This window comes from Malurus melanocephalus, unplaced genomic scaffold, assembly GCF_030028575.1.
Source record: "Malurus melanocephalus ecotype Western Australia unplaced genomic scaffold, MMel_1.1 scaffold_466, whole genome shotgun sequence".
Taxonomy (NCBI): Eukaryota; Metazoa; Chordata; class Aves; order Passeriformes; family Maluridae; genus Malurus; species Malurus melanocephalus.
The window spans coordinates 290,061-311,790 of record NW_026623698.1 but is presented as its reverse complement, the minus strand read 5'-3'; the positions used below and the strand labels follow the sequence as shown (position 1 = coordinate 311,790).

Genomic DNA, 21,730 nt, shown 5'->3' with positions numbered 1-21,730 from the left:
AGACAACTTCCAAAGACTTTGATGCATCAGTGTTGTATGACAATGGGCAGAAACACTTCTAATCGAAGAATTAAGTGTATCACCCATTTCTCTAAAAATGCCCAATTCTATTTCTATTTCTATTATTTTTATGCTATCAACTATATGCAAGACCCCAAAGCTAAAATAGACTGTACTGCTTGAGTAAACAACATAAGGTGTAGGTCTTTTATGTAATAAATAATTTCAGGAAGAACTGTCACTTGCCCAAATGAAGCAAAGTATTTTATGTGGATGAAAGTAAATTTTCCAGACTTTGGTAACTGAGTAACATGAGAACTGACAATTACTGATCYAGAATACATCAGAGCTAACACCACCACTTATCATTCAGTCTTTTAAATCAAATCTTATCTTACTGCTTTTATGAAAGAATCTGAGTCCTTGGCACTTCATTTTAAAATATTTCATTAAATTTTTTTATCTGTTTACAGAAAGAAGATTACTCTTAGAAAACTATTTCAAATGTACAGTGCAAATAGATAACTAGGCTAGTTGATGTCTATCTTCACTGTTGGCCTAATGTCTTCTAKATCCATTTTCTATCCAAATAGCATGTACAGTAGATTACTCAAGGTTTTCAACAGCTGTTACAAAATACCAACCTTAATCATTAAGTTGGACAGGGCTGTACTTTAGCTTTTAGAAGTCTTTTTAGAAAAAAAAGTGGCAACACACCCATCTGGTAACAAAGTCCTTCATTTTAACATAAGACTAACAAAATTAATGAAGACAATTTGTGAGACCAAAAAAACAAACTGAAATTTTCAAAATGGTACACTTTTGCACTGTAATACAGCCTCCCTGCCCTTAATCTGAAGTTCTATCAATGCCTACATTTACAAGGACAACACTTAACAATAGCATTTGCAATAGCTTACTCTTTAATACTGTCAGGCAACCAAACTAACATTTTAATGAAGAATTCACCATTCCAAGCATGCAACTCAGTCRAGAGTGACTACACATACACTAACAAACCTCATTAAAGTTTACTGGCATTCACATGCTTGTTTTATCTCAGCATTTAAAAACAGCAGTAGAAGTTAGTGCCTAAGCCACATTTCTATTAAAAGCAGTTGAATTGCCTCTATAGGTAATACCGAGAAATCTTTCAGTACACAAAACTTGAGTGGAAAAAAAAAACATTTTCAGTTTACTGCTTGCTTTATGGCAGATATTTATTCAGAAACTGAAAAACAGTTCCTTGCGTTTTTCAGTGTTCACCTAAGCCTGGCTCTGTTCAAAAGTYGCTGCACAAAATTTAAGGATGATGCCTAACCCACTGCAATAAGGCAAATCAATAACAAAGATGAGAGCAACCACATCAAAATAATTGTATCACTGTGAGCCTATGTTATCATCCCAATATTGATAGAAAAATTAGCTACAAACTAAAACATATCTTTATAAAGTAATGTAGGAGCTGTTCTTATAACTGGCAATTAAGATAACACTAAGTAACAACTTTGGTCTATTTTACTTCCTACAGTTATCAAATGCTTAAGTTTTGTCAACACTGAAACCAGCAGCCATGGGAAAAGGCAACATATAATTATTGTAATCCCCCAGGATAAAGAATTTCTCACTTAAAACCACGTGATATCATCTACATACAAACCTAAATAAAAAGATATGGTACCCTGATAGTATGATGATGGGAATACTAGATGTGTAGGTATCTGTATCACTCACTACAATGCAAATATAGAGAAAAAAAAGGAAGGAAGTTGGTTGGGCTAATGACATCAGTATGAGAAAGGACATCAGAAAAGAGCAATGCAAAGGCCATTTGCTGTTTATCTAAGGGACGGATCACAATTAATCTAGTTACAGTGACTTAAGAAGGTGTTGTCATAATGATCAACTACTAAAACCTTCTCTATTCATGGACAATCAAAAGTAGAAAACAACTCACYGAAATCTGCAGAATTGAGACCTGCAGAAATTGGAGTTGTGTTCCACTGGCAAARTGAAGCTATTGCTCCATCGTAGACCCGACTGTCTAAATGCTTAGGACCTACTCCTTTTCTGTTATGCAGCAGAATAGTTCTTCAATGCATTGTAGTGGGGTATTTTTGCATATCTGGGATTTCGGTCACCCATCTCCAAAAAACCCTGAGTATTTTTCCACATTAAATAAAATAAACTATGATAAAGATTACATTATTTGSCCCTTTTAAAAAAGAGTATCTTAATACATTGATAAATGACAGAACATTTACCTTAGGCTTGTAAAAACCTACTGCCATGTCAATGCAAAGCCAGTATTAAGTTTGACTCTCTGTAAGTTCATGTGCAGGTACCACATAACTCATTACCTATAATGCCCTACACTCTACTGTTCATGGTTCCAATAACTACTTTTAGAAGGTGAGCTCCATGTTGTAAATGAATGAATAAAATCAGAACTGGTACAACTTCTGTGGAGAACTCAACGCTTGACACTGCATTTGAAGTTTGGGCCAGTTCGAAGTGTGGCTCTACCACACTTTAGGAGAAGTCCTAGGACCACTGGAGTATCCTACTGTCAGACAGATTTAACAAAACGGAAAGAGGCCAAACCATTCAGGGCTCTGAATGCAGCACGGAGAAAGTGCTACAGCTCGGATAARCGGCCCTTCTCCCGGCAGCGGCTGTGCCCGGGGGCTGCAAGGTCTGACGGCGCCGAGGAGCGGCCAGAGGAAGCGTGGCACCTACACGAGCCGGCGGCAGGGAACGGAATTCCCGCGGTCTCGTGCCTCCTCACCCCGCCGCGGCCGCGGGGCTGCCCGGAGAGGCGGCTCAGCCCGGGCCGGCGCAACCGACCGCCCTTTCCCCGCCCGCCGGGGGCGCCCGCAGGCAGGTGCGGCCACGTGCAGCGGCGGCGCTGCCACTTCCGTGTTTACAGTCAGCTTCCCTCCGGTGCCGTGAGCGCCGCCAGCGCCGCGCCGCCACTCCCGCACCCGCCGCGTGCCCATTGGCGGCCGCCGCCCCCCGCCCGCCAACGGCGGCCGCTCCCCCGAGCGGGGGCCCGAGGGAACGCGCCGCTTCCGCTACGCGGCGCGCGTGGGGGAGGGGGCGCCACCGCCCCCCCGCGCCGCACACGTGGGGCCGCGGCCCTGCCGATGGCGCCTCCTCCCGCCCCGCCGCCAGCGCAGAGTTTAAAAGGGCACCGGGGGCAGGCGGCAGAAAAGCGGGAGACACGTGCGGGGGTGCCGGTGCCCGGGGAGGCCGGGTCACGGCCCTGCGTGCGGTGCGCGGCGGCGCTCGGCCTGCCCGCTCAGACAGCGTGGCGGTGGCGCTCGCAGCGAGGGGAGGGCCGGGGGGAGGCGGGAGGACAACAGCCTCGCGCACTTCCTGGTTCTCGCCCCAGCCTCCAAAACCCCGCTAAACTCCTCCGCGCGCGCCGCCGCAACTCCCGGCACGGCGGCCGCGGTGCTGCCACCCGCGCCGGGGGTCAAGTGCCGCGGGCCGGCCGCTCGCCGGGCCGGTCGCTACCAAGGTGATCACTTCCTGATTGCCGTCCATTGCCTCCCGCCCGCTACCGGAGCGCGCCGTGCGCCGCCGCTTCTTCCCCCCCACCCCCGGCCCGTCCCCGCTCCCGCCCCGCGCGGCGCAGCTCACCGGCCCGGATGAGGAGGTCGAGCTGGTTCGTGGGCCCCTCATGCACGGACGCCGCCATGTTTACGCTGCCGGAGCGGCTTCACATTGACGGGCGGGCGCGCGCAAGGGCCGGCGGCAAGGCGCGCTCCCGCGGGCGGGCGGAGCGGTCACCGCCACGGCGCGCGGCAGCAGGCGCGCTTCCTGCGGGGCGGCGCGCGCGGTCCTTCCGCTGCCCGCCCCAGACAGGAAGTGCCGCGCCGGCTCGCGCCGCAGCGCGGGGCCGCCCGCGAGTGGGGACAGCCGCCGGACGGACCGCGGCCCCACAGCCGCACGGCGCCACAGGGCAACGCCCCCGCGCTGCCCCGAAAAGCCTTCCCCTCCATCTCTCCACAGCTCCCGGACGCTTTCTCACCGCCTACCAGGATAAGCCGGACAGTCCTCAMCGAGGCGATCACTGACGCATTAACAGGATTTCTCCTTGACAAGTCTCTAGGGCACCTATGTTAGTGACAAGCTGCCGGAAAAGCTCGGTCCTCCGTGCCTGCCAACCACTTCGTCTCAGTAAAAGGGCTGATTCCTTTTAGATAGAGGCTCCATCCACCCTTCATCCAATCTACTCTCTGAAAAGACTTGTGGGCTGAAAAAGAAGTTTCAATGCATTCTCAATTTAAAACCCCCAAATCACTACCATCTTTTTAGGGTTGCATCCTCTCGCCCCTGAAGAACACCTGCTTCAGTAACACCACAGCATTCCCTGCCAGGCCCCTGGACAGAGGCACCAGTCAAACACACTCCACACTTCCCACCAAGTCCTTGTGCTGATTACTCACAAGGTAAAACTTCAGAGCTGCATGCAAAGAGCARCTACACGAAGAAAAAACAAGTGTCTTACACAAAGCTATGCACGGAAAATACATACAGGAATTCCTTCATTAACCCCACATAACCTGAGTTGGCTTATATTGTTAAGCCAAGGATCAAGCAAATACCTGCTGCCTACAAAGGCTTCCTTGAGCACAACAGCTTCACAGTTCCTTTAAAAGAAGGTGAAAGGCACCAGCTGCAATCTGACAATACAGAATCTCTTCTCCTCTCATRTTTCAGTAGTCCTAGGACCTAGATCATAAGGAACTATTTAGAAGCAATTTTCCCCAGCACCGAAACAACCTCCAGCTGGCAAATTCAGTGCTTCAAACTCYTGACAAATCCTACTCCTTGCATTTTAGGAATACATTTTCATGACTATATTTATACATTATAATACACAAGTTAAAAATCAGGCATTTTGTAGACTGCACTCATCTATTCCTGGTTGTAAGGAATTAAACTTGCTCATTGCCTCATCAGATAAAGTGCAAGACCTCTTGTGACATCAAGTGGTCATCATTTATTCTCACATTCAASCCATGTTATCTACGGACGGGTTTGTGCTAAAATTTTGCCAGCCAAGCTCTTTCCAGACAGAAGCATGGACAAAAAAGGCAACTAGCCAGCTGTGAGCATAAAAAGCTCTCATGCAGATCCAGTTTGCCAAYAGCAGAGTGCTCCCGTCAGTTTTTRTTATTTAGAGAGGTGAACAGAAGTCCTAACAAGGATTCCTTCCGTCAGCATATTTCCACTAGGGGACTCTGCTTGTATTCTCCAGAAGAAATTTTCCTAGTGGGGACAAGCCCAAGGACAAGAAAAGTCATTTTAGGTAGGCACACACTTAAACATGCAATAAAATTTAATAGTCCTTCATTACAACATCCTCAAATTGAAGTGGAAGCCTTACATGGTGTAGTTTAGCAACACCATAGCTTCTGTTTACATACAGAGTACTGGAATAACCATGTCACGCTGTCACTTTGTCCTTTGTGTACCTCCTGTTGTTAAAAATTATAATTTACCTAATCTTCAAGCCATCAGTTTCACAGCAATAAAATGCAGTTTAGAAGTTTGTCTGTTTAGATCCACATAAAAAGCTGYACTGAAATACTAAATGGCTTTGAAGATCCACACCTGTGCCAACAGGAGTTCACACTACCATACTTTGGAAAAGGTGCTCTCAGTGTTTTCCTTTTTTGTTTGCTGTGTAATTCAATGAGGATTGTTTACTGATTGCAGCTTTCAGTCACAAACTGAAGTGTTTGACTCATACCCAACKAAGTTTTGCCTGCGATGTGCAGACTCCTTGAATAAGTGCATGCAAGTAATTGGCACTGTGTGACTTTTGAAAAACCCCACAGGTCCAAAATAAAAAAGAGRGTATTAAACATGAAGCTCTTGGTTTAATACCAGTTTCCTAAGTAGCATTTATTACTACTGCAAGCACAGACTTCACACACTGTTTGCTAGTTCACATTAAATGGACTTGAACAGCTGCACACAATGTTCTGATTCTTCCCTCAAAAAAAAGTATCATTGGATGCTCCATGTATTTCAATCAGTTGAAAAGAGTCTGAGCCTGTGCACCTTCAAGATTAATATGCAAAAAGTCACAACAAATATACAAAATGATCATTTTGACCTATGCATACTTTGTATTTATAAATATAATAYTAAAGCATAATATGTCTTTAAGGARGAATGMAACTTTCTYCAAAAGTCCTGCAGTTTCATCTGTTTCAATTATATGATTTCTAGTATTTTATGAATGCTAATTGATTTGTCATGCTAATCAAATCTCATTATTTCAGGGGRAAAAAAAARASASTCMACAGGAAAAAAGTAAACATGTACTTAACTTTTCAATCTATTTTAAAGTCTCCTTTTTAGGCTAATAAAGAGGGCTACAAAATCTACTCAGTGGACAGCCCAATAAAGAAAGAAATGCTTACTGTAATGGAACAGGGCCACAGGAAATTGCAGATGTACTTGTATTTCTCTGGCATGAAAAGAAACTTTAAAAAAAGTAGAGAAACAGGTCCCCAACCAGCACCATTCTTTGACACTCAAGAAACATGTTTATTTAACCTAGTTTATTGTTAAGGGAGGTTTTTGTTAATATATTTGGGGGTTTTTTGTTAGTATTTGGTTACTGTTAGTACAGAGAGACTAAGTATTGTTGTAGTTTTTTAACCCACAGGTTCAGCTGTCAAGATAGTCAGGTAGTCAGTCACCTACATRCTATATTTACCAACTGCCAGGAAAAACACCCAGTCAAAATGTTTAATAAGCTGGAAAGCTACCATTCAAAACTATGCTTCTACTAACTACATTCCTGTTTGTCATAACTCTTAAGTAACTTCAAGGGAAGTCATAACTCTTAAGTAACTTCAATCAACTTCAAGGGAAATGAATTGTATCTCCATATTTGTAAAAACACAGGAGTAAAATACCTATCAGCTCATGCTTTCTGGTTAAGGGATACAGACAACTTTGTTCMCATTAAAGGAAATATATTACTTCTTCTCTGCAATATACACCAGTTAAACATCATCCTGATTCTCTTGAACAATGAAAGACAATTCAAAAAAAGCAACCAGATGTGACTAATTGCATCCAAGACAGCATATGTAAATTCAAAATATGAAAAACTGGTTTCATCAGATTTGAAGAATTGGATTGGAATAAGATCATCAATTATCTTAAGCATCTCCTTGAACAGTCCTCAAAACTAACAGAGCATTCAGTGCTTATAGAGGAACTGTCAGGCTCCACTCCCATAGCCTCCTATGCAAAGTTGCCTTTCCTACACCTCTCACAAATATGATAAAAACATTCTTTGATAACAGACTGCATTTTTTCTTGGAAAACTACTTCACAAGCATGGTAGCTTGAAATGCTAGAAATATAACCTTCCAATGGCACCCTTTTCCTCCACTGACAGCAAATAATTAACCAGAAAGAAAAAACTGTGTCCATTTAATTACTTTTAGCCAGAGAATTCCAGCGAATTCCAGTTGTATTTTAGTAAGAAAAAGATAGCCCGGGAATAGGCAATTATCATAAAGGAGTTGCTTCTTCTTACACAGGTGATTTGTTGGACTCAAGTAAATGGAGGGTAGATGGCAACCTGAGGGCATTATTTGCAGTCTAAGAATTTGAATATTGTAACAGAGTAACAATCCTGTAATGACCAGCACTCAAAAAGCTGCAAGTAATTTCAGAAGTCCAGGCATGCCCTGTCCTAAGTGCCCAAACCATCTACCAATTTTGAAGTTACAGAAAGGTCAGTTTTGCCCAGGATCCTAAAGAAACTGCCATCTAATAACTACAGAAGTAGCTGCTGTCTTTAACAGCAGGCCATCAAACTGCTGATAGCCATTACTGCATAGCAAAGGTACCAACACAAAGAAGTGTTTTTAACAGTCAAATGTCAGAAAACATAAAAGAAAATGCAACCATTCTGTTACATCAGCACATCAACACAATCAATACCATCCACTGGAGAAAATGTGCAAATAGTAAAATAACCAAAAAGTGTCCCTGGAAGAAACAGGGAAACACTGAGGAAACGGGTTCATGTCTATGCCAAGCTTATCTTCTTGATTACACCATGTGAAGTCTAACAATACCAAAGCCATGTGTCTGTCTCAATCTGCACCTTTGAGTGGACTCAGGATCCTGATGTCACTATTCATATAGCAATTAGTGATTCCAAACAAAGAAAACAAATGTATTCTCAGGATTTGACATTTCCTTTGACAAACTAATCAGAATAGCAAGTGTTTACATTCCAGCATTATAACTTGCGTATGCAGAGTAAGAAAACTCAGCTGTCTTGGAAAAAAAAATAACACCAACCCACAATCAATATTTACACTTCCCTGCTTTATAATGAAATTCTTCCTAGGACAGTACATTAGACAATGGTAAGTCAGGTCTTTGCACAGCATTCTATATGATTTTACAATATTAACAGTATTTGAGACTGGTGACAGGCTGGCCTATAAACGATGGCAATCCGAAGCAATTTTTCTGTCCCAAATTTTGAAGTCTTTCCACTTGAGGAATTCCATTTTGAAGTCCTTAAGACTTTTCTGAAAACAATAAACATCTATTCTATAAGCCCACTGAGGGTTTTTAGGGACTAAATATCCTGCTCAAACACATATGACTTTACACTCATCCTAACATTTGCTGTCAACTACAATCTCCCTTTTAATATGCAGATCACCTTTAAAAATTATTACTTTCAATAGTTTTTCACTGTATTTTTGATAAATGAACACCAGTAACTCTTGTGCACTCATACCACAATGGGTTTGGATTCCCTATCACATTCTAATTTCAAGATAAAAAACTCCTAATTTTTCAGCTGACATTAGTAAAATGCTGTGGCTGAGTCTTCACAGTAGCACTAGCAAGCCATTRAATTAGCCTCACATCAGCCTCAGAAAAWAAAAGCTRYGCTCAAAATAGTGTAGTTAAATTAGGCTTYATTACAAARTAGCTAATCTTGCAGCATGCTTTCAGTATGAATGCACTGAATGCTGCAMRGCAGAAACCTGAAATCTAGAAAGAACTASAGAGAGAGGCCTTGCTCCCAAGATGGAACAGCCTGGCCTTGGGGGACTGCCATGGATTAGGGACCTCAAGCCATCAGCAGTCTTGAGATGGTGATGCAGAGGAAAGACCTCCCTCCCTAAGCAGCAGAAGAACATCCTGGTGTTGAACTGACCAAATCCCCTCACCAAGTCCTCCCTGTGCTAACTGTGGAGGAGGAGGGAGGGGGTGGGGGGAAGAACGGTATCTTAAGAGCTTATTTTACTCCTCATTATCCTCATCCTTTCTGTTGGTAATGAATTCAGTTAGCAACTTAAGTTAAGCCTGTTTTGTCCTTGGAGCATTTTTTYCCTCTYGGTTCCTTATCTCATGAATCCTTGTGTTAATTATTGGGKTTTTTYCCCTCTCCTCTGCTCAGTTGTGGTAGGGGAGAGTAAGTGAACAGACGTTGYGGGTGCCTGGCATTTGGCCAGGGTGCAAACCACGACGAGCTCTTTTCCTTAATTTCACAGCRMAGGGAACACCAACAAAGATGACAAAAATTTAASTTGCAATTGCAYTTTGTTTCTGAATTAAGAATGTTACTGAAAACAGAAATATATGCCCTTGGCATAACTACTCCAAGCACTACACAACAGCACATGCAATAGGAGGGAAATCATTTTGCCTCATGATTATCAACATTTAACTAGCAAAAATGCAATGTATTTCTTGGCAAAATGAGGATTCACATGGATGTAGCAGCAGTAGCAGCATGGTGTGAAAAATAAAATTAGTTGACATTCAAAGGACAAACTCTTAACCCTTTAGTGTGTAAGAGATGTTCAGTTCTTAAAGTAGAGCAAGCAAAGTTTTATCTTGTTTTTTTCTAGCTCATAGGCTCTGTCAGCTCTTGAGGAAGACAGCATCAACTTGAAATGAGAGTTTAATCAAGTTTGTTAGAATGTCCAAACTTTTCTTTTTCATAATCAGTACTGTTCTCAAAAGGAAATGGTCTCTCTGCATGTGTGTCTTGGGGTAATTTTATGATGAGTCTCTATTCCTGATCATCTACTTTATGCCCAGAAATGGGTCCTGTAGCTTTAAGGCCAGTCCGGGGGGAGGGGCAGGAACCGGGGGAACACGGGCATGGGCTTTGTTCAAGCTTTCACTTTCCCAATGTTAGGCTCGCCGTGGGAATCGGAGGCTACATTGTTGCTTTTAGCTAGCTTGGGTTTTGCTAGCTTAGGGAAGAAGATTTTCCCTGGACTGCAATAGCAATTCCTTGACAGCTTCTGTTGCTTTTTCTTGGACTGTTCAGCTTAGTTTTTGGTTCGAATCAGCCCATGGGCAGGAGCCGGTCAGCAAAGACCGGCGGGGAAGCCGCAGGGACACCCCAACTCAGCCCAGACCTCAGGAGAAGCTGAACCAACAAAARAAAGGACTCTAAATCCACCAGCTTCATCTGCTGCTGTGAAGAGGAGACCAACATCAGAGGTTCACCAGGTTCCTATCTGAACTTCCCCCAGCTCCTCCGTGGACCTTCTTCCCCTCCCTAAAACAAAACCATCCACCCTTTTGTTATTCTCACCGCGTGCTTGGCACTTTCTCCCTTCCTCTGGCATTTTGGGTTTGTTTGTTTTGCTGGGGTGGGGGGGTTAAGGTTCTGAAGGTTCAATATCTAACAGTTTTGGGGGTTTTCTCCATGTTCTGCAGGCACTTTGTTTGTTAAATAAATGGGKTTTTTTATATTTTCATCCAGAAAATTGATTTTGTATCAGTGGGAAGGGATGGCTCAAACCCTTTTCTTTAGAGGAAACCTTAATTCCAGAGCATTTTCTCCCAGAATTGTCTCTAAACCGAGACAATGTGTAAAGTTCTCACCGATCTTATTCATAATAAGGGAAGGCATATAAGGACAGAAAGAAGAACAGACAATAACTAAAGATTGGATATAGATATGCAAAGCTGGGTCCCATGGTGATAACTGCGTAAGTAATAATCTGAAATTTCCTCTGAAGAAGATTTCCCTTAAAGTATGTGTTTTATTTAACGATTTGTTTTAATTAGAGGAGAGTTAASTCTAAACTCCCTGTTGATTCAACATCCTCCTTCCTTAAGAATGGCTATCAATTTAYGAGATAGTTTCAACTGAACTTCCTGGTCTTTGCAGCCCAATATTTTTCCACCCTGGAAAGGCTCATTTTCAGATCCACATTTTTTCATGCAGAACTTCCACCCACCTGTGGCAATAACAGTTTTAGAATCAAAAMAGATTTTCAACTTTTACCACAGGGAGGATTTCTGACAGGACATGAAATTAAAAAAAAACTGGCAACAGTTCACCAATTGAATAATATTTCAGCTTCTTGAAGATAGTAGTTTTGTTTCCTCTTAAAGCTGTGACAAAAAAAAAATCCCAGACTGGTATTTGGTGCTTTGACAATTAACAAAAAAATAAGGGAAACTATACTATTCATACAAGTTGTTTGATTCACTAAAACAAATCAGGGTCTACARTGGCAATACTTAAGAACTGATGCATTAGCCAAGAGTAGGCATCACCCATGCCTAAGATCTGCAGACCATGACTGTGTCATCTTCCATACTGCTCCTACGATAAATCCCAAAATTAGATTATCCCATTATCACATCTACACATCCATGTTATGGGCCCTGCGTGGTGACAAAGTAAACACAACTGTAGCAATTGTTAACTTCAGACTGACTGCTTCTTTAAAGAAAACAGCTTTCACTATTATGTAAACTAAAAAGGTTTTGCTGAATAAATMCTAAAACYGAAGGGCTAATTACTTTCAGGACAGAAAACTCTGAAGGAAATGAAAGACAATAAAATTTGAGTATTATTAAAAACTTCTTAAGAAGGACAGATCTTTCATGATACAAAACCACTTTCACCATTGCAGTAAAAAAATTTTAAGGCTGTGACTCAGCCCTCAACAATCTAAAGGTACCACTCCAAAGAATATCAAACAAAAAGAGAAAAACATTTAAACATTATATYTTGTTTACTGCCTTAGCCTGCTTTCTCATTAACAATTACCATGGCACCTGTTACCCCCTCTCCTACATTAAATAGCTTCCTACCCACAGCCCATCACCTCTACTACAAAATTAAAAACCAGCACACTCAGATTCATTGTCCTGCAATTCATCGGTACTAATGGTGCATTATCAAAATGAATGTTTCTTGGGGCTTTCATACTTTCTCTCCACCCATCTTATCCCTCTGTATGAGAAATAMTGCAGAAAGGCACTTAGCTTTCTCCTAGCTCCTCTCTTTCCAACAAAATGTGTCGGTCATAACACATGTCCCCTAAGAATGCCTCTCGCAGAACAGCCTAAACCAAGCACTTCTTTCACAAACACTGGACTTAAGTTCTGTGCAAGAACCATTACTCATTGTCATGTATAATTACACCATGAAAACCACACTGGATTAATGGTGTATACACTACACAGATAATACTGAAAAGATGGCCTGTGGGAACTGATGTGCATTCATAGCTTTTAAGATCTTCATTAATTTTAGTTTCTCTTCCACTGTTAATTGGCTTTTCACTGCCCCTTAGATCAAAACTATTAAATAAATATTTGAACTGATTTTAATATTTCATTATCTTATCATACTAAATTTTTAAGGGCATATTAATATCAAACTGTGAAATTAAAGTAAAAGCAGCATAGAAAAAATCAACAAACTACATGCAGTCAATACACATCTCTTAACATCTCCAGCCACAAACATCAAATTATCATATCAACTGCCTTACAAATTTTAACACGATACTTTGAAATATCAAGGCTTGGAAGCACTCACGTCCCTTTCTTTGAACAGTAGCTTACATAATACTATTCCTATAGAAGAACTGCAAGTTTTTAATTGTCACTTCCCCCAATTTATTATTACCATAAAATTATGCTTTAAAACATGAAGAGCATTTGCAGCAACTCTTTATCCTAAAATAACTGTTCTGTTAGCCTTTAATTTAGCCATTAATCTATTGAAATCTTACAAGAAGCAGCATATTTAATGTTTAATAAACACGTTCTGAATACAAAAACTTTCAAAGTGTAAGCTCTTGAAGGTTTTCAAATAAAAACTTTAGTTGCAAAACCCAGTTTGGGAAGAATACCCTCACTTCTCACTTACCTTAATCTTAGAATTTTTATTACCAGAGTCATACATTAAATTTAAAAACTGCATTATTTTGTAACTTCTCTTTACATTAATTCGTTGAGCTTCTAATTAACRTATTTCTTTCAAAACACATTTCAGTAAATGGGAATTTTAAGTATTGTTACAAAACCTGAACCATTAGTTCATACACACGTTATGAAGTTGATGCATGTCATTTTTGCTGCAATGCTACAGGATAACATCCAAATTGAGATGGATGGACGAGTAACTGCATCAACTGTTTACTGAGAATTCTACACTGAAATTTAAATTTACCTAATCTGATGAGAATGCACGTAGACTTACCAGGATGCCAAGTTAAACAGCTGAGACAGTATCTCACTTTGTTTTGCTTTCCTGACATAATGATTTTAAACTCCAGCTCTAAATTAGCCAGGCCCAGGATAGAAACATGCTACCCATGTCAAGYGGGTCTCACCAGTTCAGTAAGGAATGCCCAAAAGGACCTGTCCTTTGGCAGCAGTTCTACATACTCCCTACTCCAACCCTCTGCTAATCCAGCAGAAATTTAACCCAACAAAAATACAGAACAGTTGTGCATCTCTTTGCTATATTTTTTCTTGCAAAATTAGCTTAGAGAAGTATGAAAAGCAACAGAAGAGCAAGTCAGAAGGACAGCAGGAATCACATCCCAACAYTCAGATGTAATTAGGCTGCTATAGCAGCACAGCTTCTATTTCTTCAGAAATTTTAAACATACTCTGGTGCCCCTCAGAAAATGCAAATCTCCTGATCATGTTCTTTGGAGAAAAGCAAAAATCTTTCTGTACACCCTATCACTAAATAGGTCCACTTTCACACCGAAGCTCCACTCCTTTCTTCATTCCTAACTGATTTTATAAATAGTTGAGTTCGTTTCAGTCAACTAGGCTTTTTCCCCATAAAGGGACAGCCCAACTCCATTCCCCTGAGCCACCCACGCCTGCCACCAAASCAGCAATAAAACAACTCTTGGATCAAAAAGGCAGGATAGGGAACGGACAGACAAGAAGAGGCAAGAGTTGGAAGATGGGAGTAAATAGAGCCACGCAGTCCCTCTTTTCCAATGCCCTGCAGTTGTGTGGCCCACACACACTGTAAAACTGAATTGCAACCAGCCTCCTGGCTCAGCTGATTTTAAAACTCCAAGTTTAGCTGTGTAGCAAACTSCCTGCATAAGTACATAGCAAAGACAGAAATGAAGACCTGCCTGCTCATGAGGGAGAAGACACAGTGTTACAATCTAGCACCCTGAATGTAATGTGTCATTTGTACCTGCCAAGGTAATCCTGTCACCACTGAAGCCTAAGCAAAACTAAGCTTAAACGAAAGAGAAGGTCAAGATCCCCGTCCTGTGAGTAAGCACATTCCTTGGGGATTTCTGAAAGTACAAAAAACTCATGGAAGAAAAAAAAACAACAAAACTCTACCTGTTTGCACAGTTTCAGTCTCAATTTCTTGCTCCTCTGCTACATCTTGCATCAGGTAAGTCTCGTCATCATAAACCAGGACCTGAGCAGCATAACCCTGTTCTAATCTGGCAGTAGGAACTGGTTCCACAATCACTGCTGGGAATTCAGAGACTGGCTCATTTTCCTACAACAACAAAAAAAAAAAAAAAAGAAAAGGAAATAAAAAAAAATGTTCTAAATACTGCACTATTGAACTCTACGTCAATATTTTCTTCTTACATTCTTACGTTCTTTATGGAACGATGATAATTTTAAATATTTTTAAAGGAAATTTTCTTCCAAAGCAAGAGATTAAAAGAACAAAAGATAGCTATCAGCCATCAAAGGCGCTTCCTGAATGCCAAAGTTATTTCCCTGGGTTTAAGGAAAATTTAAATTTTAAAATACCAGACAGCTTCAAGATATTGGAAAAGAGCACACTTTCTAATGAAGACATTCAGCTGTGGGAAGTGTTCCTCTCCCTCTGATGAAATGTAACAAAAGCTTTGCCTGTGCACTGCAAGATACCTACATCTGACCTGTGTGTTATGAACAYACATTTTGGGTTAAGTGCAAAAGCTATTACAGAAGAACTGACTACTTCAAGGACCAAAATGTCAGTAAAAGCATATATAATCAGTTACAGTGTTGCAGAAGTAGAACCCCTGTCAGATTCTATTTATTARAAGCTACAGGAGAGTAAAATATATTTATTACTTGTTGATAAGAATGCAAAATACAACAAAATATCTAACTGGCTAACTTTAAAAGAGGGCCTTGTATTGTTCTGCTCAACTTGTTCTATATCTCAAGACACATCTGAGATCTTTAAAGAAAGCCTAGTACAGAATATAATTTTGTAAATCCAGTCTACAGTTGCACTGCAGGCTTCAGAACTTCCTGCTTCCACTTCTCTGTGATAACAAAAYATTCTATTAAAAGAAATCTGAAAAATGGCTGCACTCTTCTTCCTCAAACAACTACCTCAGATCCATTTAATTTGTTTTCAAAGCAAGTTTACAATGAWTTTTTCTTTCAAATTAGATAAAAGGTGCAAAGAGAGTAAATAAATGCTATTTACTTTTCTAACCTCTTGATTTTTTATTCCATTGCTGTCAAACTCCAGGGCACAGCCTCCAGTGTCAATCACTACTGATGTCATGGTGCATCCCCTGAAGATTCTCTGAGAACTGTTACCTCTCTCGAAGATAGTAATGCTGATAACCTCAGGATATCAAATGCTTGAATTCACAATCCACTGCTCTTAAACAGCTAGGCAGAGGTTGCTGAAATACAAAATAATTTTAAGTTATTTACATAATTTATAAGTTTTCCAATGTTTACAAAAACTCTAACATCCTGCATTTCTGCATCAAAACAGGGCATCAGCAAGCATTGAGATCAGTGCTTTATAACAAAAGTCAGAATTTGGCCCAACATTTTTAATAAAACCCATCCATTAGAAGGCTACAACAACCAATGAGGTCGGCAAGAAAACAGGATCTAATATATATATTGAAGAAAAAAAATTATAATCAATACTCCAATGGGCAAACTCAATGAATCTGCTTTTCAATAGCAGGAAGCTGGCTTAAACTAAACTAATCTTGCACATAAAGGGAAAAGTTTGTTTGGATTCATGCAGAGTAACTGGGTTTCCTACAGGAATGGTTACACTAGCAAAAAAATACAATTGCTGATCTTCCCAGACAGATGCAAACTAAGCAAGGAATAAGCACAAGATACATTTCAAAGAAAGAAAAAATATACACAGTTTAGAAAAAAAAAAAAAAAGCTTTTTTTGCTCACATAGGTGGTCAACTTTACATGACAAAGCACAAAACATACCAAACAATATTTCATTTGTAACAGCACAACCCTCCCCCCCATAGCTACTACTTTGTTTTCCATAATTTTATTTGTAAAGCTAGCACCACTTTTTGATTAAAAAGAAAGCYAAGAGCTCCTCTGCTCCCCAAACAAGACTCAGTCTGGACAGCCTTTAACAGGCATCCTTTGGAGCCATACATACCTGTCACCCTCCAGATTTTTGTAACAAAAAGCCTAYTCCTTATCTGCCTATCAATTATTCCAAAAGTCTTTAAATTCAAAAGTATAAAGTAAAAAAACAGCTGTTTATGATTACACTAAAATAATCAGGAAAAAAAAATGAAAATCTGTTTTATTGCAAACACCYTTACTTCTACAATTTTCCATTTATATACATGATAAAAATATTGCCAAGRAATCATAACCCAAAACAGAAGTCCAAAAAAAATTAAATTGCACTTTAATTTGGAAGCACAGACATTCCAACTGGTTTCAAATATCAGCATTATTCCTTCAACTCAGACTTGTAGCTATGTAAGAACATACAGTGCTTCATATGGTACCTCCACTTAAGCATATCACAAAGCTAATTTCATTCTTATGCAGTATATTAATGCAAATAAACAATCAATAATAAACAAATCTTAATACAAATAAACAATCTACTAGACCACATCTACTATATATTTATATTTTATGTACTATAATCCTGCACAGGTGGCCAAGTAACTGCCAAATTGCAGCAACTGAAAACACTCAATACTCTTTACAAGATCAAGTTCTCTCAAAAACATGTTGTTTCTGTCTCCTAGGTTACAAAAGGTTTAGATTATTTAATGCTGATCTATTTCTACAYGAATCACCAATTTCCTACAGAAAGGAAGACAAGGCAATGCAGGAACATAAACGATACTCCTTGTTTTCCAGTTGGGGCAGAAATCCTAGCAAGGACCTTACAGGGGAAAGAAAACACACAGAAGAAAGCATGAGATGCTAAATCTCAGCATTCATTAAAACAATGGTATCTTCCGACTGAATACRTGCAATAGTCCAGCAAGGAACCCAAAGTGTCTACATAACAGGATTTGAACTTTATACTGATATTCAGTCAGCAACATTTTCAAAATTCTGCCAGGGTAGAGAAAGCAGCAAGCCCACTGCTCAGAAAGTGAGAAGTTAAAAGAGTTTCAGTTCAGCCTGGTTTAGAAGTTCTAAGTTGAAGCAAACACTCAAACATAACAACATACCTACACGTATGTGAGATTCCCACAGACACAGCCCTTTCTGAATAAATTAGCATCTGCCTTCTTCCCTTTCCCTAAGTCTTATGTATCTATGGAAGACTTTTCCCTTCTCCCACAAATTTCAGTGGAACATTCCCCATCCTCTCTCTAGCAAGTTGCACCTCATTCGATTCCTGTAAAAGGAAAAAGCTCCCTGGCCACTTCGAGGAATCAGCTCAGAAATTCACATTTTCCAAGACTGAGACAAAAAGGCCAAAAGACAATTAGACTCACATTCTTACAGTAAGAGATTACTCAGTTTTGTAAGAGACCAGGCTGTCCACAGTGATACAATCAGCCAGCACAGAAATTGTGCAACTGGCTTTAAATTACAGAAAAACACAAAAATTAAAACAAAAAAATGCACACTACAAATTTAATTCCTCTCTTGATAGATGCTTACAGTAAAGTAGAATATGGAATAATATAAGAAAAAAAATAAACTTAGCACTTCCAAAAGAAATCAATAAACCATGTTGTTACAGTTCTGACATCCACTCCTGCTTTTCCTGGTAATGGAAAATTCGGAGAAAAACTAGTTCTGAAACATTTGGAAYAACCCTTACAACCACAAAAACATCTTTGCTGCATCATCTGTTATTTTTATACATATCTCACTGGAAAACAAAAATAAGTCTACATGCTTCCATTACCAAATAATTTTTAAAGAAMACTCCAACCAAATGAAAAATTCTKRMTKTTGARKAMWWKTMYTCAAMAKYMAGATGTTTCTACSTGTTTACCAGTACAAAACACACAACAAAGACTCAAKTTTTTTATAACTTTCACTAGTTAAGACAACCAATTAGAGCAAGTTTTCAGAGGCTACAAGACACTTGTCATAAAGGCTGCAAAATACCATTTCATTCACATATCGAACAGTACACATTTATCTGACCTACTTWATGTATCCAWGTGTGTGCCTACAAGAAATCCAAASTGTTCTCAGATGTTTCTGGCAGAAAGCWTAAAACCACTACAAAGCACAACTGTGAGGAACACATCCCACAAAAACCCAGTACCTTAAGTTGATCCCCCTGTGCATAACCAGCTATCAARCCAACAGGGAAGCAAGCACGCAGCTCAAAAGAATAAAACATAATAATTGAAAAACTGTGGAAAGGATGGCAGAGAAGGTAATCTCTTCTAGGCCACATGTCAAGTGAGGTTATTTAGGACTGCCTTCAAAACAAAATCCTAAATATAAGTCTGCAAATTGCTTTAGCACACTTTCATTTTCATTATAAAAGAAAGTAGCAAAAAAACCCCAAACAAACCCTAAAGACTATGCTTGAAAAAAGATGCCCACACACAAAGATAAACATGCGGAAGTCTGGGCAGCAGTGACTAGAGGCAGCTGCTCCCACAGTACTCAGAATCACCGCAAGAGTACATGGAACAATGTCCTCCTTTTATTCAGCTGGCATCCTAAAACCTGGGGAGAGATTTCTGCGGATACCTACATGGATGAAACCGCACATGCAGTACTGCAGCCAGCAGTAGCATCATGCAGAGCTTTTTTTTTTTTCCCAAAACAGCCTTATTTTGGTTTAATCAAAAAAAATGTTAAAGAAGTTGCCTTGAAAATGAAGTTAKTTGCACGTGCAGAAATACATGGGCCAAGATCACTACAGAATCCCATTAACAGGAACAAGGCTTCCTAAGGGCACKGAGGTGTTCTTTCACAGGCAGAACTTCAAATACAGCAGTAAATGCCACTATCAGTCCGATACATATAAACCATAGCACATTCTGTAATTCATATCGACTGAAAAGTCTTTTTTAAGGCATTTTCCCAGATAATTTTTAGAGCTCTGACTATCTGATTCACACTGACATGTGCAGTAGAAATGACAAATTAGCTTTCTCTTTCTGAAACTCAACAAGTCTAAGAACTGAAAAGTTATGTCATTGAAAAAGCTGGCTTGAGCAGAAAAAAACCCCTAAACTTGTTGCTAAAGTTTGTTGCAGGGGGTATATAAAAMTTAGAATACAAAGTAAATATTTGCATCCACAAGTTCAGGGGAACATGCAATCCATGCAGTTTATAATACCTTAAAATTACACCAAGCACTAAAAGTTATAAAACAGAAATCAAAATAAGGAATCGGCAAAGTATTCTAAGCCACACTATACTTCCCAAGTTTCCATACAAAACAGCCATAATTTTATTGCTGAGTGCACAGAAATTATTACTGTAAATCAAATTAATGATGCATCAAATYCAGTAAGAAACAAGACCTCCTCTCACACATATTTAATTTGATAATCTGAACATGCAAAGTTTGCTCTGAAACCTCAACAGCTAAAGYTGATGAGCCCCAAAAAGTGTAAGCTTATAATCAATTAGAAACTATTAGCGCTCTGCAGAACACTTTGTGGCTTCTTCTGGACCTTCCCATATTTAATCCTATTAGCAGGCTCTCTTCCCACTGCTCTCTATTTAAAGATACCTGAAACTTTCTCTTCTCTCTGACAGAAGCCTCATATACTTACCCTATTTTGCACCTCTCTTTCCAGCCAGTCGATTGTTGGTCCTTAACAATCACTTCCACTTCCCCACATGCCAGAGCGGGTAGGAATTATATGTCGTTTTACATAATAAAGCAGCAAAGACTAGTAAATTAAATGGTGAYGATGTAGGTCTAAAAAACAAACCCCAACACACACACTTCTAAAAGGAAGCACTGTGTACAAATTCCGTAAATACCTTTGATAGGATATTCTAGAGATCAAAAATTTGTAAGATTTAACTTAGACAGCTTTATGAAGGCAAAGCCCCTGAATGGCTTATGAGACTGTTAAAAATAAAGATGTGTGAAACAGCCTAAAGTTTAGGCACCTTCTGAACCAGATACTACTGAAACCTGAGAGATGAAGAGTGTATCACTGATGACACCACACGAAAGAATCATCTTTTTCCCAGCACCTTTCCTAAAGCAGCTGATCATGTTCACTATCAGAGATGGAGTGTGATGAGAAGGAAGAGGCATAAGGAGTAGACCSAGAACCTGTTTTTAAACTGACAGTAAGGTTCTTCTGTCTTTGCTAAAGAASTTAAATGACTAAAGAAAAGTCACGGGGAAGAGGACAGTGACCAGCCATAAGACAGAGAGCACGCAGAATRAAAAAGTGAATTATTCAAGTGGGAAGGGACAAGAGGGAACACATCGAAAAAAGGTAAACACGAACTGGTGCTCACCCAGCACAGCCTTCTTACAGTCACGGYATAACGAAAACCACGCCAGACTTGTGCTGTTTATCCGCGGTGCGAGCAGCGCAGCGCGCACGGCGATCCCAGGGACGAGGCACGGGAGGAGCGAGCACGCATGACAGCGAGTGTCCAGCACGCCCGGGCTGCCATGTTCTACCGACGCCCTCTGTAAACAAGGCGCTGCCCCTCGGCGCTGCCCCGCTCGCCTCCCCGCTCCTAGCACAGCCCAGCCCAGCCCRGCYCGGCCCGGYCCGGYCCGGGAGGCTGCAGGCCCAGCCGGGGAGGCCCCGCCGCCGCGGGCTGTGTTTACACTGACAGCCACGGGCACCGCCCGCCGCCCCCTCCGCCCGGTGCGGACCTCGCAGCGAGCCGGCCCGGGGGGAGCGGAGCGGAGCGGCCCCGGCTCCTCCGCCGCGCCCCGCGCGAAACCGAAAGTGCAGCCGCCGAGGGCGGAGGGTGGGAGGTGCCGCCGARGCGACCCCCGGCCCTGACACCTCGAGCCCATCCCACACACCCCGACGGCCGCCCCCGAGACGGCCCCGCTGCCCCTTCGCAGAGCAGCTGCCGCTTGTCAAGCGCCTGCCCGCCCGCCGCGGCGACAGCACCCCGGCACCGCGCCCTTACCGTGCCCGTGCATCCGRAGGCCGCGTCCGTCACCCGCCCGGGCCGGGAGGAGGAAGCGGCGGCACCGCCCGGACAGAGCCGGGCCGGGGCCGGG

General features: G+C 41.2%; 1 protein-coding gene across 7 annotated transcripts in view; it reads right to left on the bottom strand.

Annotated features, from left to right (window-relative positions):
- ELF2 (E74 like ETS transcription factor 2) overlaps positions 1–21,724 on the bottom strand; it is a 33,065-nt gene extending 11,341 nt beyond the window's left edge. The window contains exons 1-3 of one of the 7 annotated variants that reach the window (XM_057380679.1): positions 21,637–21,724; positions 15,767–15,971; positions 14,665–14,830 (exon numbers count right to left, since the gene is read on the bottom strand). In XM_057380679.1, coding sequence (XP_057236662.1) covers positions 14,665–14,830; positions 15,767–15,847 — 247 coding nt within the window. In that variant the 5' untranslated portion in view covers positions 15,848–15,971; positions 21,637–21,724. Of the gene's footprint in view, positions 1–3,645; positions 3,797–14,664; positions 14,831–15,766; positions 15,972–20,294; positions 20,313–21,636 lie in introns of those variants that run through there. The other 6 variants (XM_057380681.1, XM_057380683.1, XM_057380680.1 and 3 more) reach the window with 6 other exon arrangements.
- Between the last annotated feature and the right edge of the window lie 6 nt (positions 21,725–21,730).